The 12,582-nt window shown below is 35.6% G+C and overlaps 2 protein-coding genes across 6 annotated transcripts; both read right to left on the bottom strand.

Moving 5' to 3' along the window:
• Positions 1 to 1,000: 1,000 nt before the first annotated feature.
• LOC107405128 (putative disease resistance protein At3g14460) lies at positions 1,001 to 5,289 on the bottom strand. Of its 5 annotated transcripts, none has more exons than XR_007240646.2 (4): positions 3,121 to 5,289; positions 2,627 to 2,902; positions 2,085 to 2,190; positions 1,004 to 1,562 (listed from the first exon to the last, which is right to left on the bottom strand). XR_007240646.2 is itself a non-coding variant. In XM_060815170.1 (2 exons), the coding sequence occupies exon 1, from the start codon at positions 4,935 to 4,937 to the stop codon at positions 3,156 to 3,158; it is 1,782 nt and encodes a 593-aa protein (XP_060671153.1). In that variant the 5' UTR covers positions 4,938 to 5,289; the 3' UTR covers positions 2,429 to 2,899; positions 3,121 to 3,155. The 5 variants fall into 5 exon arrangements, 2 of the variants coding, with proteins under 2 accessions (XP_060671153.1, XP_048328941.2); XR_007240645.2 differs by having other exon boundaries at positions 1,008 to 1,562; positions 2,085 to 2,245; XR_007240648.2 differs by lacking the exon at positions 2,085 to 2,190 and having other exon boundaries at positions 1,001 to 1,562.
• A 5,166-nt stretch (positions 5,290 to 10,455) lies between these two features.
• On the bottom strand, positions 10,456 to 12,358 carry LOC125418344 (putative disease resistance RPP13-like protein 1). The gene is made up of 2 exons (XM_060815171.1): positions 12,095 to 12,358; positions 10,456 to 11,725 (listed from the first exon to the last, which is right to left on the bottom strand). Exon 2 carries the CDS (start codon positions 11,712 to 11,714, stop codon positions 10,599 to 10,601), a length of 1,116 nt encoding a protein of 371 aa, XP_060671154.1. The 5' UTR covers positions 11,715 to 11,725; positions 12,095 to 12,358; the 3' UTR covers positions 10,456 to 10,598.
• Positions 12,359 to 12,582: the final 224 nt, after the last annotated feature.

The raw sequence follows: 12,582 nt of genomic DNA on the forward strand, positions 1-12,582 counted from the left end.
TATAAGAAAATCACCATTAATGTTATGCATACCCCTATAAAATGCAGAGGAGTTTTATTGAAGCATTGTTTATGCGTTTGACTCTTGAGTCATGACGACTCTCAACTCTTGGTGATCAGTCAATATATGTGAATATATATATATATATAGATGTGTGTGTGTGACATATCTTCTTAGCAACGAATTACAAAATATTTTTTATTTAAATTTCTATTACATAAAAAGAAATTAAAAAAAAAAAAGTAACTTCTTCCATTGAATCTAAAATATATAGGAAGGTAAATGTATGGTTTTGAGACAAAAAAGATTATAGCTTAGAAAAAAAAAAATATACCGCTATTTACAGAATGTGAGAAGCAGATAAATAATCATTTATTTTCGGAAGAAATTGATATATATATATATATATAGAGAGAGAGAGAGAGAGAAAAAGAGAAATTTTATACTGTAGATGTTCATATTTTTTATTGTACGAAAATTCTAAAAAATATTAATTTTTGAAAAAATCAATATTCTTATATAATAATTTTTTTTAAAATATTTATAATAAAAAATATAAACATTCACATCATAAAATGATCATATGTATATATATATTATTATAAGTTAGAAGATAATCAAAACACACATGCACCACTTCTTCAACACGTAACCCACATCTCCCATTATCTTCAACATGTCAGCTCACACCAATGGGCGCAACATAGGCCCAGCACCCCCTCCCTACTTTTGTCAAAGCATGTTTGCCCAAAACTCAACCTTCATTGAACACAAATAAAAATGGATACTTTGGGTTTGTTGTATGATAATGGCAAGCCTTAAAAGGTTCTAACTGTAGCATCCTATTTATTCTCTACATTGTAATTTTTTTATTTTTTGTAAGATCTATAAGTTCTGAAGGATATAAGGTAACAAAGATCCCACATAGCTCGAAAAGAATATAGTTTAGTGGTATGTATGTGTGGGCACAAAAATTTTCATCAAGTTAGTGGGATTTGAACCAAAACAAAATTGTGCAGATTTAGTCCAAAATAGACGATATCATACTAGACGAGCTAGATCAGGATGTTGTAATTTATAATTCAACAAGGGAACAATGCTTAATACCTGATTAATTGTATCATATTCAAAAAACCCCTCTTGTATCCAATTTTGAAATATGCATACATCATTCCTATATATCATTTTGATATATATGTTCTATTCTATATGAGAATAAAAGGAAAGCATGACAGATATGGAACCAAACTTAAAAAGAGTTTTTAAATTACATATGTACATTCTACTTCTGGTTTCCTTTCCATCGACTACAATAGAGAAGAAATTTGTCCCCTTATGTATAATATGCTTCTATAAGGTTAGGCACTACTGAGTTGCTGCTTGGACACGGTACGGGTGCTTTGAAACTTTGAAAGCGGTGGTGGACTGGTAACCCTGCCATTGCCCTCCCAAACTGAGATAACAGAACCCTGAGTTTTCAACGAAAAACCAAGTTCCACTGTACTTAGATACTAAAGTCAATATTTTGCCCGTACAAGTAATGTCAACAGCAACAACAAAACCTGTCATGATTTTAATGAACAATAACAAACAATTAATGAAATAGGTTGGAAAAGATGAAGTATATACAATAACTTATATTTATATCAAATTCGATGGTTGAAATAAAAATAAAAATGGAAGTTATACGCTCCTTTTGCATAAGAAAAGCCTACATATCGATGGTCAAGGCAAAGAAAACAGATACAGGCACATAGCAACCTTGTTGACACAATTGATATAATTGTAGATACAGATCATACAAAAAATGACTCTAGCAACCATGTTGCTTTAAGATTTAAAAAACTCAAGCTGTAACTTATGTAAAGTGGAGACAAGGTTAAGAATAAGGGGATATGTTTGCTAAAGAAAATCATAGACGCAGTTAATAATGCAAACTTTATATGGTGCAAAATACTTTGGTTAAACTCAATGTCATGAGCAGCTAATGAAGTACTAATCTCAATCCATATAAGGACAACTATTCAGCTACATACTTTAACTCAAAACTGCAATGTACAAGGAAATTACAAACAAATTTAAACCTTAAAAGTTAGGGTGCCCTTGAGGAAACCAGTAATTAGCTCACGGGTCTGCATGCATCTTTTCACCATTCCAGCTGGAGTAGGTAACTATTACTGTTGGTTTACCCTGGATGACCGTATCAGAATAGGCAAAGTTCTTAGCACAAGTTGCAACTTTCTTCCTATGGAAATTAAATAAGCAATTTGAAGAAATGGTTACATACACATATAAGATAAACTGATCATGCTCTCTAGATGTGCGCATATAAACAAAGGTGTCCTATCTTTTATTATTATAATTTTTGTCTTTTCTTTAAATCTGCCCCAACATTAATTCAATGTTACATGGATTTGGACACTACTGGTTTTTTACTTTTTTTTTTTTTTTTTAATTGAGTATTCACATCTCTAATTAATTAACTTCACAACATATTCAAAACCAAAGATGCTCGTAAGAGGTGTGAATCTCAGTGTTTCTTTCTAATCAGAATGTAAGTGCCAAAAAAAGTCTCAAATCAAAATATTTTGGACTGCTTGAAAAATAAAATAAGGGCAAGTCTTACTACAAGAATTCATTTGTATGAGAAGCAGAAGCACATCTTCATGATGCTGATCATATAAATACCAAACCGATTTATAGCAAAAGGACATGCATGATCTGTAGATGGTCAAATAAGCAACAGAAGTGCAAAGCTCTTGTTCTGGTAAGCACTATTGCAGCTGATAGAAACAGGAAATTCTCTATCATCTTTATAGCCCTCCCTCTGGATATGAATCTAAAAGTTCCAAGAATGTGGCAGAGATGAGTGTTTGCAGACCTCGTAATGTTCCAAAAGCTTCTGTCATTCAAAGGAATATCAATCAAATATATTTACAGGAATATTTGATAGATTGTAATTTGTACATCAATCTTGTATATTCACTAATTCAAAGGATTCAAAGAAGGAAAATTTCTAGATGAACAATAAATTGGCAAGTTTAAAATGACCGATTACATTGAAATCATCAGAAATATGAAAATCTAAGAGCATTTTTTAGAAATTGCAGCAAAAAATACCTGAAAAATTTTAAGAGGAAATTCGTTAATTCGCATCATATGGCTTCATCATCTATTTGTATGCGAGAGACATGAGCAATCTTAGGCCAATCTTCTCCTAAATCTCTCTGGCACCGTTGATTTAGAAAACCACATTGATTAATATCCAACTGAGAAAGAGAAATTGGAAGTCCTTCTTCTGGCATGCACTGGAGTTGATGACACCAATAAATCCTTAATTCTTCAAGGGAGGAGAGTTGTTGTAATGCCTTTCCATTTAAGGATTTAAGGTTTCGAAGAGAGTTTAGCTCAAGAAAAGTCAAAGTGGTTGGAAGTTGTCCTTCTTCTGGAAATGTTTTCAACACTACATTTATCGCACTGATTTTTAACGATGTAAGAGAGGTCAGTGTTTCCAACTTCCACTGCATGCAGTTTGCAAAGAGTTTTTCACATTGGAAAATTTCAAGCGATTTTAAATTTGGGGGCCATCCTGCTTCCGAAACTGACTCCATCTTTTCGCATCTATGAATTGAAATCTTATGTATGTTAGATGGCAATCCCCATTTCGGAATTGATTCCAGCTCTGGACAATCATATATTCTCAAGAAACCAAGCGATGAATACCAAACACTTGCAAGTGAAGCCAACAAGTGGTGGCATCCAGAAATGTAAAGATCGGTCACAGATGGAAGATAATCAGGTAAGCAAGCTCCATTTAGCTTTGGACAGTATCCAAAACTAAGCTCTTTTAGATGTGAGAAAACTCCATCTTCTTCATCACCTTCAAACTGTGACCACTCTTTCCATTGTGACATATTTGAAAAGCTTAAAATTTCTAGAGACTTGAATGGTTTAGTGTGGGAAGAAGAACTATTACAATAAAATTCATCACCTATTCTCTCCACCATATCAAATCCTCTAATATGAAGAGTAGTAAGAGAGGGTAACTGTCCAAGCGTAGGTAACCAATAACAATTTTTACAATCACTTAACCCCACTTCTACTATACGAGAAAATGAATGATGCCCTACCCAATTTGGGAAACTCGTACCTCCATAATCTTCATTATACAGCTTCTCAAGATTTGTATGAGGTTGAAGCTTGTCAGGTACCTCCATCTGTTTTCGTGCATCATCATTATCATGCTCCCACTTCAAACTCAATTGATTAAGATATTTCTTATCCTTCAAACTAGCCTTGGAAACATCTTCAACGTTTACAACATTTTGAAGCCTTGAAATACAGAAACTTCCACGTAAATCCTGCAAGTCTTTTAACTCTTTAATATTACATCCGCTTTCTTTGCCTACAATAAAATCACTTAGTGTTTGCAAATCTTTCAGCTTGGACATTTGCATTGGCATTTCTTTCAAACTTGTACCCTCAATATCTACATGCTGCAAGTTGCTTAGGTTTACCACATTGGCAGGTAACCAAGTAATGTATGCACAAAAGGACAGCAATAATGTATGCAAATTGTATAAACTACATATTGCATCAGGTATCTTCTTAATATGAGTCCATGATAAGTCCAAGTACCTTAAATGCTTCAAATTTCCAATTGAATCGGGCAATTCAGTAAGATTTCTAAACGATTCTAACAATAGTGTCTGCAAATTGTACAAAGTACAGACACTATAAGGTATCTCTTTAACATCAGTTGAAGACAAGTCCAAGTACCTTAGATGCTTTAAGTTGCCAAGAGAATGAGGTAACTTGGTAATAGAGTATTCAGATAAAGAGAGCACTCTTAAATATTGCATTGTTTGCAACACTTCAGGATTTTCAAAATTTATATACTCCAACAAACATTCTCCTAAAGGTAGGAACGTGCGCATATACTTGTTTTCAAATAATGCATCAAAGCTCTCGACGTTATGGATATTCCTTTTCACGTACGACAAATGACGAGCTTTTCTTGCCTTTAGATGTGAGTAATTCTCATCCAACCTCAAAAAGAAGTCTCAACATACAAATTTTGCTAAATCATTCACTAGGTCATGCATGGTAAAACCCAAATATCCATGACGCTGAAACAACGACCTTGATAGCAAATCAGTGAAGTACTCCTCCCCAACTTCTTCTGTTGTCTTCCTTTTATGGGGCTCTAAAAGATTTTCGGACATCCACAACAATACGGACATTTCTTTTGTAAAAACATAACCTTTAGGGAAAATTGAGCAATAGGCAAAACATATGTAGAAAGGAGCAGATTTTTATTTAATTAATTAGGAAGGTTCTCATTTAATTAATTAGGAAGATTTACATTATTTTAGGATATTTACTTATTTAGTTTATTTCCTAATAAATAGGATCAGTCCATTGACTAATTCTTTGGAATTTAATTTCCCTAATTTGCAGGGATTACTTTCCTAGTTTTGTGGACTGGAAATTTCCCTGATTTGCAGGGATTACTTTCCTAGTTTTGTGGACTGGAATGCCAGCCACATCTATGTTAAATAGACTTGTAATTCTTTTTCAGATCAGTATGAGAATTTCTTCCCTCTCATCTCAAAAGTCTACATGGTATCAGAGCCCTAATTTCTTTTGTTGCTAGCTTCTCACTACCATGACTAAATCCGAGCAAATTCCCAACATTCAAGAAAATTCATCCTTTATTATCACAAATCACAGACTTAATGGCCATAATTTTCTTCAATGGTCACAATCCGTTCTCATGTATGTTTGTGGCAAAGGGAAGGATGAATATCTCACAGGCGAGATCTCCATTCCAGAAAAATCAGATCCTAAGTATCGGACCTGGAAAACAGAAAACCACATGGTTATGTCGTGGTTAATCAATTCTATGACCACCGAAGTAGGAGAAAATTTTCTGCTTTACAAGACAGCCAAAGAGATCTGGGAAGCAGCCCGTGAAACCTACTCTAGTTCAGAAAATACTTCAGAGTTGTTTGAAATTGAAACCAGACTCCATGACCTTCAGCAAAAGGATTTAAATGTCACTCAATATTTTAATATCCTCACACGATACTGGCAGCATCTTGATATGTTTGAGATGTATTCCTGGAAATGTCCTGATGACGCTGCATTGTACAGGAAAATTGTTGAACAAAAGAAAACATTCAAGTTTCTTCTTGGTCTCAACAAAGACCTTGACGAGGTAAGGGGGAGAATTATGGGAATTAAACCCCTGCCTACACTTCGAGAAGCGTTTTCAGAAGTTTGACGGGAGGAGAGCCGAAGGAAACTAATGATGATAAGTAACAGCACTGCTCCAACATTGGAAGGCTCAGCCCTCTACACACATACTTCTTCTCAAGATAACAGCCTGAAAAACGGAAGGCCGTGGTGCGAACATTGCAGGAGACCAGGGCACACGAAGGAAACATGTTGGAAAATACATGGAAAACCAGCAGATTGGAAGCCTAATCGCGTACGGAATGATCGTGAGAGCCGCACTCATGCTGCTACAACATCAGATGATATCAACAATGCCGAAACCAGCCCTTTTTACCAAGGAGCAACTTGATGCATTGCAGAAGATATTTGGCCAGATTTCTAATTCCTCTCAATCGACTCCAACAACTTCACAGCAGCATGCTAGTATGTTAGCTCACCAAGGTACTCTCTCCTTTGCCTACACTACAAATGTGACAAAATCAAAGCCTTGGATAGTCGATTCGGGAGCCTCCGATCACATGACAGGTGATATTAGTATTTTTCAGCACTATAAGCCAACTTATGGTGTTTCTCCAGTAAGAATAGCAGATGGTTCACTCTCTAAAGTGGCTGGAACAGGAACAATACAATTGATAGAAGATTTGCTTCTCTCTTCTGTTCTTTATGTGATTACATAAGCAAGCTTACTCGTGATTTAAATTGTGTTACTAAATTCAATCCAAATTTGTGTGAATTTCAGGCAGTGGATTCGGGGAAGGTGATTGGCAGTGCTGAGTTGTGTGGTGGACTCTATTTACTCAAAGAAAGTACTTCACTTCATCAAAAAGTTCCTTCTACCAGTTGTGTCTCTCAATCTGTTTTTGATTCTGTGTCACTTTCAGATGAAAATAAAGTTATGCTATGGCATTTTCGCTTTGGTCATCCAAACTTTGTGTATCTTGAAAAGATGGTCCCTCACTTGTTTCGTAATAAAAGTTCAAATTTTTATCATTGTGAAATCTGCCAACTTGCTAAACACACTAGACATGTCTATCCAACCATCCAATATACACCTTCATATCCATTTTCTATGATCCACAGTGACATTTGGGGACCCTCAAGAGTTAAAAACATAAATGGAATTCGTTGGTTTGTGACTTTCATTGATGATCACACTAGAATCACATGGACCTTTCTCATGAAAGAAAAATCAGAAACAGAGGCAATCTTCAGATCTTTTCACTCAATGATTAACACTCAATTTAAAAGCAAAATTCAGATCCTAAAAACTGATAATGCCAGAGAGTACTTCAATTCTATTCTTGGTTCCTATATCTTAGAACAAGGCATTATACACTTGAGCTCATGTGTAGATACCCCTCAACAAAACGGAGTGGTAGAGAGAAAAAATAGACACCTACTTGAAGTGGCTCGATCAATCATGTTCTCCAACAATGTTCCTAAATATTTTTTGGGGGAAGGTATCTTAACAGCCACCTATCTCATCAACAGAATGCCAAGCCGAGTTCTAAAATTTCAAAATCCTCGTCAGGTTCTTATACAATCCTTTCCTCACTTTAAATCATTCACTTCAGATCTTTCACTTAAAGTCTTTGGGTGTTCAGCTTTTGTTCATATTCATCAACATAACCGAACCAAACTTGATCCAAAATCACTCAAGTGTATCTTTTTAGGTTACTCATCCCATCAAAAAGGATATAAGTGCTACTCACCTTTTACTAGAAGAATATATATCTCCATGGATGTCACTTTCTTTGAGCACCAGTCCTACTTTTCCAAATCTAAAATTTAAGGGGAGCATTATCAGTTTTGGAACATTCTATAAGACACTCACTCTCAATTTTCTCACTTTCATCATCCTCAAAAATCACCAATAACCCCATTCTCATCCTCATCAAAACAATTCGAGTCTTCCATGAATTTACCTGAACCTCAAAACACTCAAATAGCCCTACCTGAATCTATCGAACCTACCCAACCAGATCAGCCCGAACTTGTTCCACAGCTACCAGAGACCAACAATGAGTAGGAACTTCAAGTATATGTTAGAAAGAGGAGGAAACCTATTGAGCATATGGAGAACACTACACAAATTAGGCAAGGTCAAGAACTGGCACCGGTTCCTCTTGCTTCAGAAATTTGCACAGGTATGGATCCATTAAATCATGAGGTCACTAGTCCTATTGTTGATAATTCTGACTTGCCTATTGCTCTAAAGAAAGGTGTTCGATCATGCACAAAACATCCCATTGGAAACTATGTTACTTATGAGAAGCTACTACCTCCTTATAGTGCATTTGTTTCTACTCTTGATCATACACAGGTTCCAAACTCTATTCAAGAAGCTCTAAGAATTCCAGCATGGAAGCAGGCAGTGGAAGAAGAACTAAGGGCATTAGAAAGCAATGGTACTTGGATACTTTCAGAGCTTCCTCATGGGAAGAAACCAGTGGGGTGCAAGTGGATATTCACAGTTAAGTACAAGGCAGATGGCAGCATTGAAAGGTACAAAGCCCGTTTGGTAGCTAAGGGCTTCACGCAGTCTTACGGTATTGATTATCAAGAGACGTTTGCACCTGTTGCCAAGCTTAATACAGTCCGAGTTCTACTCTCCCTTGCAGTGAATCAAGACTGGCCACCACACCAACTTGATGTCAAGAATGCATTCCTAAATGGCGATCTAGAAGAAGAAGTATACATGGAAGTACCACCAGGATTAAAGAAATCCTCCAACAGTCGAATGGTATGTAAACTCAAGAAAGCACTTTACGGTTTAAAGCAGTCACCTCGTGCTTGGTTTGATAGGTTTGCCAAAACAGTAGTCTCACAATGATATAAACAATGTCAAGCTGATCATACATTGTTTGTGAAATTTTCATCTGAGAAGAAGATTGCTATCCTAATTGTGTATGTTGATGACATTATCCTAACTGGAGACTATGAAGAGGAGATTATCAAGTTGAAGAAACTGCTGGCTATCGAGTTTGAAATTAAGGATCTTGGCCCTCTTAGATATTTCCTAGGGATGGAGATTGCTCGATCTAAAGAAGGGATTGTTATCTCTCAAAGGAAGTACATTCTAGATTTACTCAATGAAACGGGTATGCTTGGATGTAAACCAATTGATACCCCTATGGATCCCAATAAGAAGATGAAGACAAGTGAAGAGAGTACTCCAGTGGACAAAGGAAGATATCAAAGATTAGTGGGAAAATTGATATACCTCTCACATACCAGACCAGACATTGCATTCTCAGTTAGTGTGGCAAGTCAACATATGAACAATCCAACAGAAGATCATCTACAAGCTGTGTATCGGATTTTGAGGTACTTGAAGATGACACCAGGGCATGGATTGTTATTTAAAAAATGCAAAAACCGAGAAATAGAGATCTACACAGATGCAAGCTGGGTTGGAGAATTACTTGACAAAAGATCTACAACTGGCTACTGTTCATATGTGTGGGGAAATCTAGTGACATGGAGAAGCAAGAAACAATCAGTGGTTTCTAGAAGCAGTGCTGAGTCAGAATATCGTGCACTTGCTCTAGGTATATGTGAGGGAATGTGGCTTCAAAGATTACTTAGCGAACTTGGAGCTATCACTAAAAATACCACAAGAATGCTTTCAGACAGTCAAGCTGCTGTCAGTATTACCAAAAATCCAGTTCATCATGACAAGACGAAACACATTGAGATAGATAGACATTTTATCTCCGAGAAGGTCAACAATGGGATAGTTCAATTGACCTACATTCCTACAAGACTGTAGACAGCAGATATCCTCACCAAAGCACTTCTAAGGACCAATTTTGAAGAATTCAGTTCCAAGCTGGGATTGTATAACATATACAACCCAACTTGAGGGGGAGTGTAGAAAGGAGCAGATTTTTATTTAATTAATTAGGAAGGTTCTCATTTAATTAATTAGGAAGATTTACATTATTTTAGGATATTTACTTATTTAGTTTATTTCCTAATAAATAGGATCAGTCCATTGACTAATTCTTTGGAATTTAATTTCCCTGATTTGCAGGGATTACTTTCCTAGTTTTGTGGACTGGAAATTTCCCTGATTTGCAGGGATTACTTTCCTAGTTTTGTGGACTGGAATGCCAACCACATCTATGTTAAATAGACTTGTAATTCTTTTTCAGATCAGTATGAGAATTTCTTCCCTCTCATCTCAAAAGTCTACAACATCTTTTAATGTGATGGAAGATTATAGTAGCTCAACCATAGAGCTGGAAGAATGTTATTTTCCTTTTCAGGTAACTCCCATATGTCATTCTTTAGTACATTTTCCCATTTTCGTGGATTTGATTCAGAGCGCAATAAACCACCAAGCGATTTCACAGCTAAAGGAAGACCTTTACACTTCCTAACAATCTGTCTCCCAATTCCTCCAAATCAGGATGTGAACTTAACTCTCTATTAGCAAAGGCATGTTTCGCAAATAATTTCCAACAATCCTCTTCAGATATTATCTGTAAGTTATGATTTTGAACATTCTGCATCATATTCGCAACATCTTCACTACGTGTTGTCACAATAATTTTACTTCCATGTGCACCAGATTCGAAAGAATTCTTCAAAGTATCCCAGTACATGTAATTTTCATTCCAAACATCATCTAAAATGAAGAGAAATTTCATTCCTGTCAATATGTCCTTTAATTTAACTTGAAGTTTATTTAATTCTTTGCTATCACATTTTAGACAAGTGACCGACTCGAGAATCATTTGTGTTATTCTAATAACATCAAATTCATCTGACACACAAACCCATGTTTTGATCTCAAAATGTTTCTTCACATGATCATCATTGTAAATTAGTTGAGCAAGGGTGGTCTTGCCAATGCCACCCATGCCCACTATAGGAATCACAGAAACCTTACTACTTCTGTGTTCATTTGATAGTAATAACTCAATTATAGCAATTTTGTCAGCATCTCTGCCATAGACACCAGATTCTTCTACCAAAGAAGTTGCTGGTAATCGCTGAGGTCTGCTAATTCCTCGAATGCCTTCTTTGAGACCTAAGAATTCTTTTTGTTCCAAAATAAATTCCAACCCATCAAGGATCTCCTCCATCTTGTAGTCTACTTTTTCATTGAATGCTGCAAATCTTGTTGATAAAAGGTTTAGTACCTGACTTGAGCCTCTTGCAGAATCACCTTCCAGCTTGCATCTCAAAGCTTCAGTGTTGATCTCATCCACCAAATCCTCAGCATCATATATTGTTGCTCTGAGTTCATCAAGCCAATCCCTCACCGCTCGGTTTCGAATTTGCTTCTCCTCAGCATCATCCAACACTGCATTAGCTGACAACAACTTGATCTTCAACTTCTTGAGCATCCCATCATTAAGTTTCCTTGTCCGGATGAAGTCAACGACCTCCCGAGAAGCCAACCGATCAAACAACACCTGAAGGGAAGCAGAGAGAAAAGCTCCACCCACTGCTACTGCTGTCATACTGTCTCTATCTGTGTAAATTAAAGGAATTGACAGAATGAAAATAAATGGAATTTGGAATGATTATGATATGAGAATTTAGCTTTATTGTGTCGGATAAAATTACTCCAAAAGGTAAGTAAGATCAAAGAAGGAGGGCTACCAACTTCAAATTATTCCCCAAATTTAGAAAAATCAAAATTAGTTTCTATTTCAGAACAGAAATTTGAATAAAAAATCATCAATTACATTATCAAATAGGACATATTTCAAATTGTGGCTCATATCAAAGTACTTCAATCTTGCTAACAACATAAAAAAATATGAATTTTTTTTTCCCTTGCACGTTTATCTATATAAAAAATAATTAAAAAAAAAAACAAAATCTGCTAGATACAAACCTCTAAAAGATTTATTAGCTCCTGGGTTTGTAAAGAGGCAGCGTTAACAGAAAGACCTATATGAGCTTCAGCTTCTTCAATTCAACAGGTCATCACTGAGCTTTTTGCAGAGAGAAGTGCATGTACCTCAGGCAATCTGTGGACTTTGAGGAGCAGTCTCGGTTTTAGGACTTCTTGCTGATTTAAGAGACTAAAATCAGTCATGTGAGAAACATACACCAAATCCAAGTGGCTTGGCTTTTCCAGTGGGTCCTCCATTTGTTTTTTTTTATTTATTTTATTTTGGGATAAACTCCTCCATTTGTTTATCATTAAACATAATTTAGCTCTTCAAAGAACAATATATATATATATATATAAAACAAAAAACATAATTTTTTTTGGTAAATAAAAAAACATAATTTAGCTTGAGATGAAACAATCAGACAATTGTCAAAAAGTTTAATTAAATTAGATTCCGGCTTTGATTAGGCATTAATTTGTTATTT

Source organism: Ziziphus jujuba, chromosome 2, assembly GCF_031755915.1.
Source record: "Ziziphus jujuba cultivar Dongzao chromosome 2, ASM3175591v1".
In the NCBI taxonomy this organism is placed as follows: domain Eukaryota; kingdom Viridiplantae; phylum Streptophyta; class Magnoliopsida; order Rosales; family Rhamnaceae; genus Ziziphus; species Ziziphus jujuba.

What these genes read in the sequence shown, in the direction of transcription:
- LOC125418344 (XM_060815171.1), bottom strand. Translation starts at nt 11,714, where the DNA reads ATGACAGCAGTAGCAGTGGGTGGAGCTTTTCTCTCTGCTTCCCTTCAG.
- LOC107405128 (XM_060815170.1), bottom strand. Translation starts at nt 4,937, where the DNA reads ATGCGCACGTTCCTACCTTTAGGAGAATGTTTGTTGGAGTATATAAAT.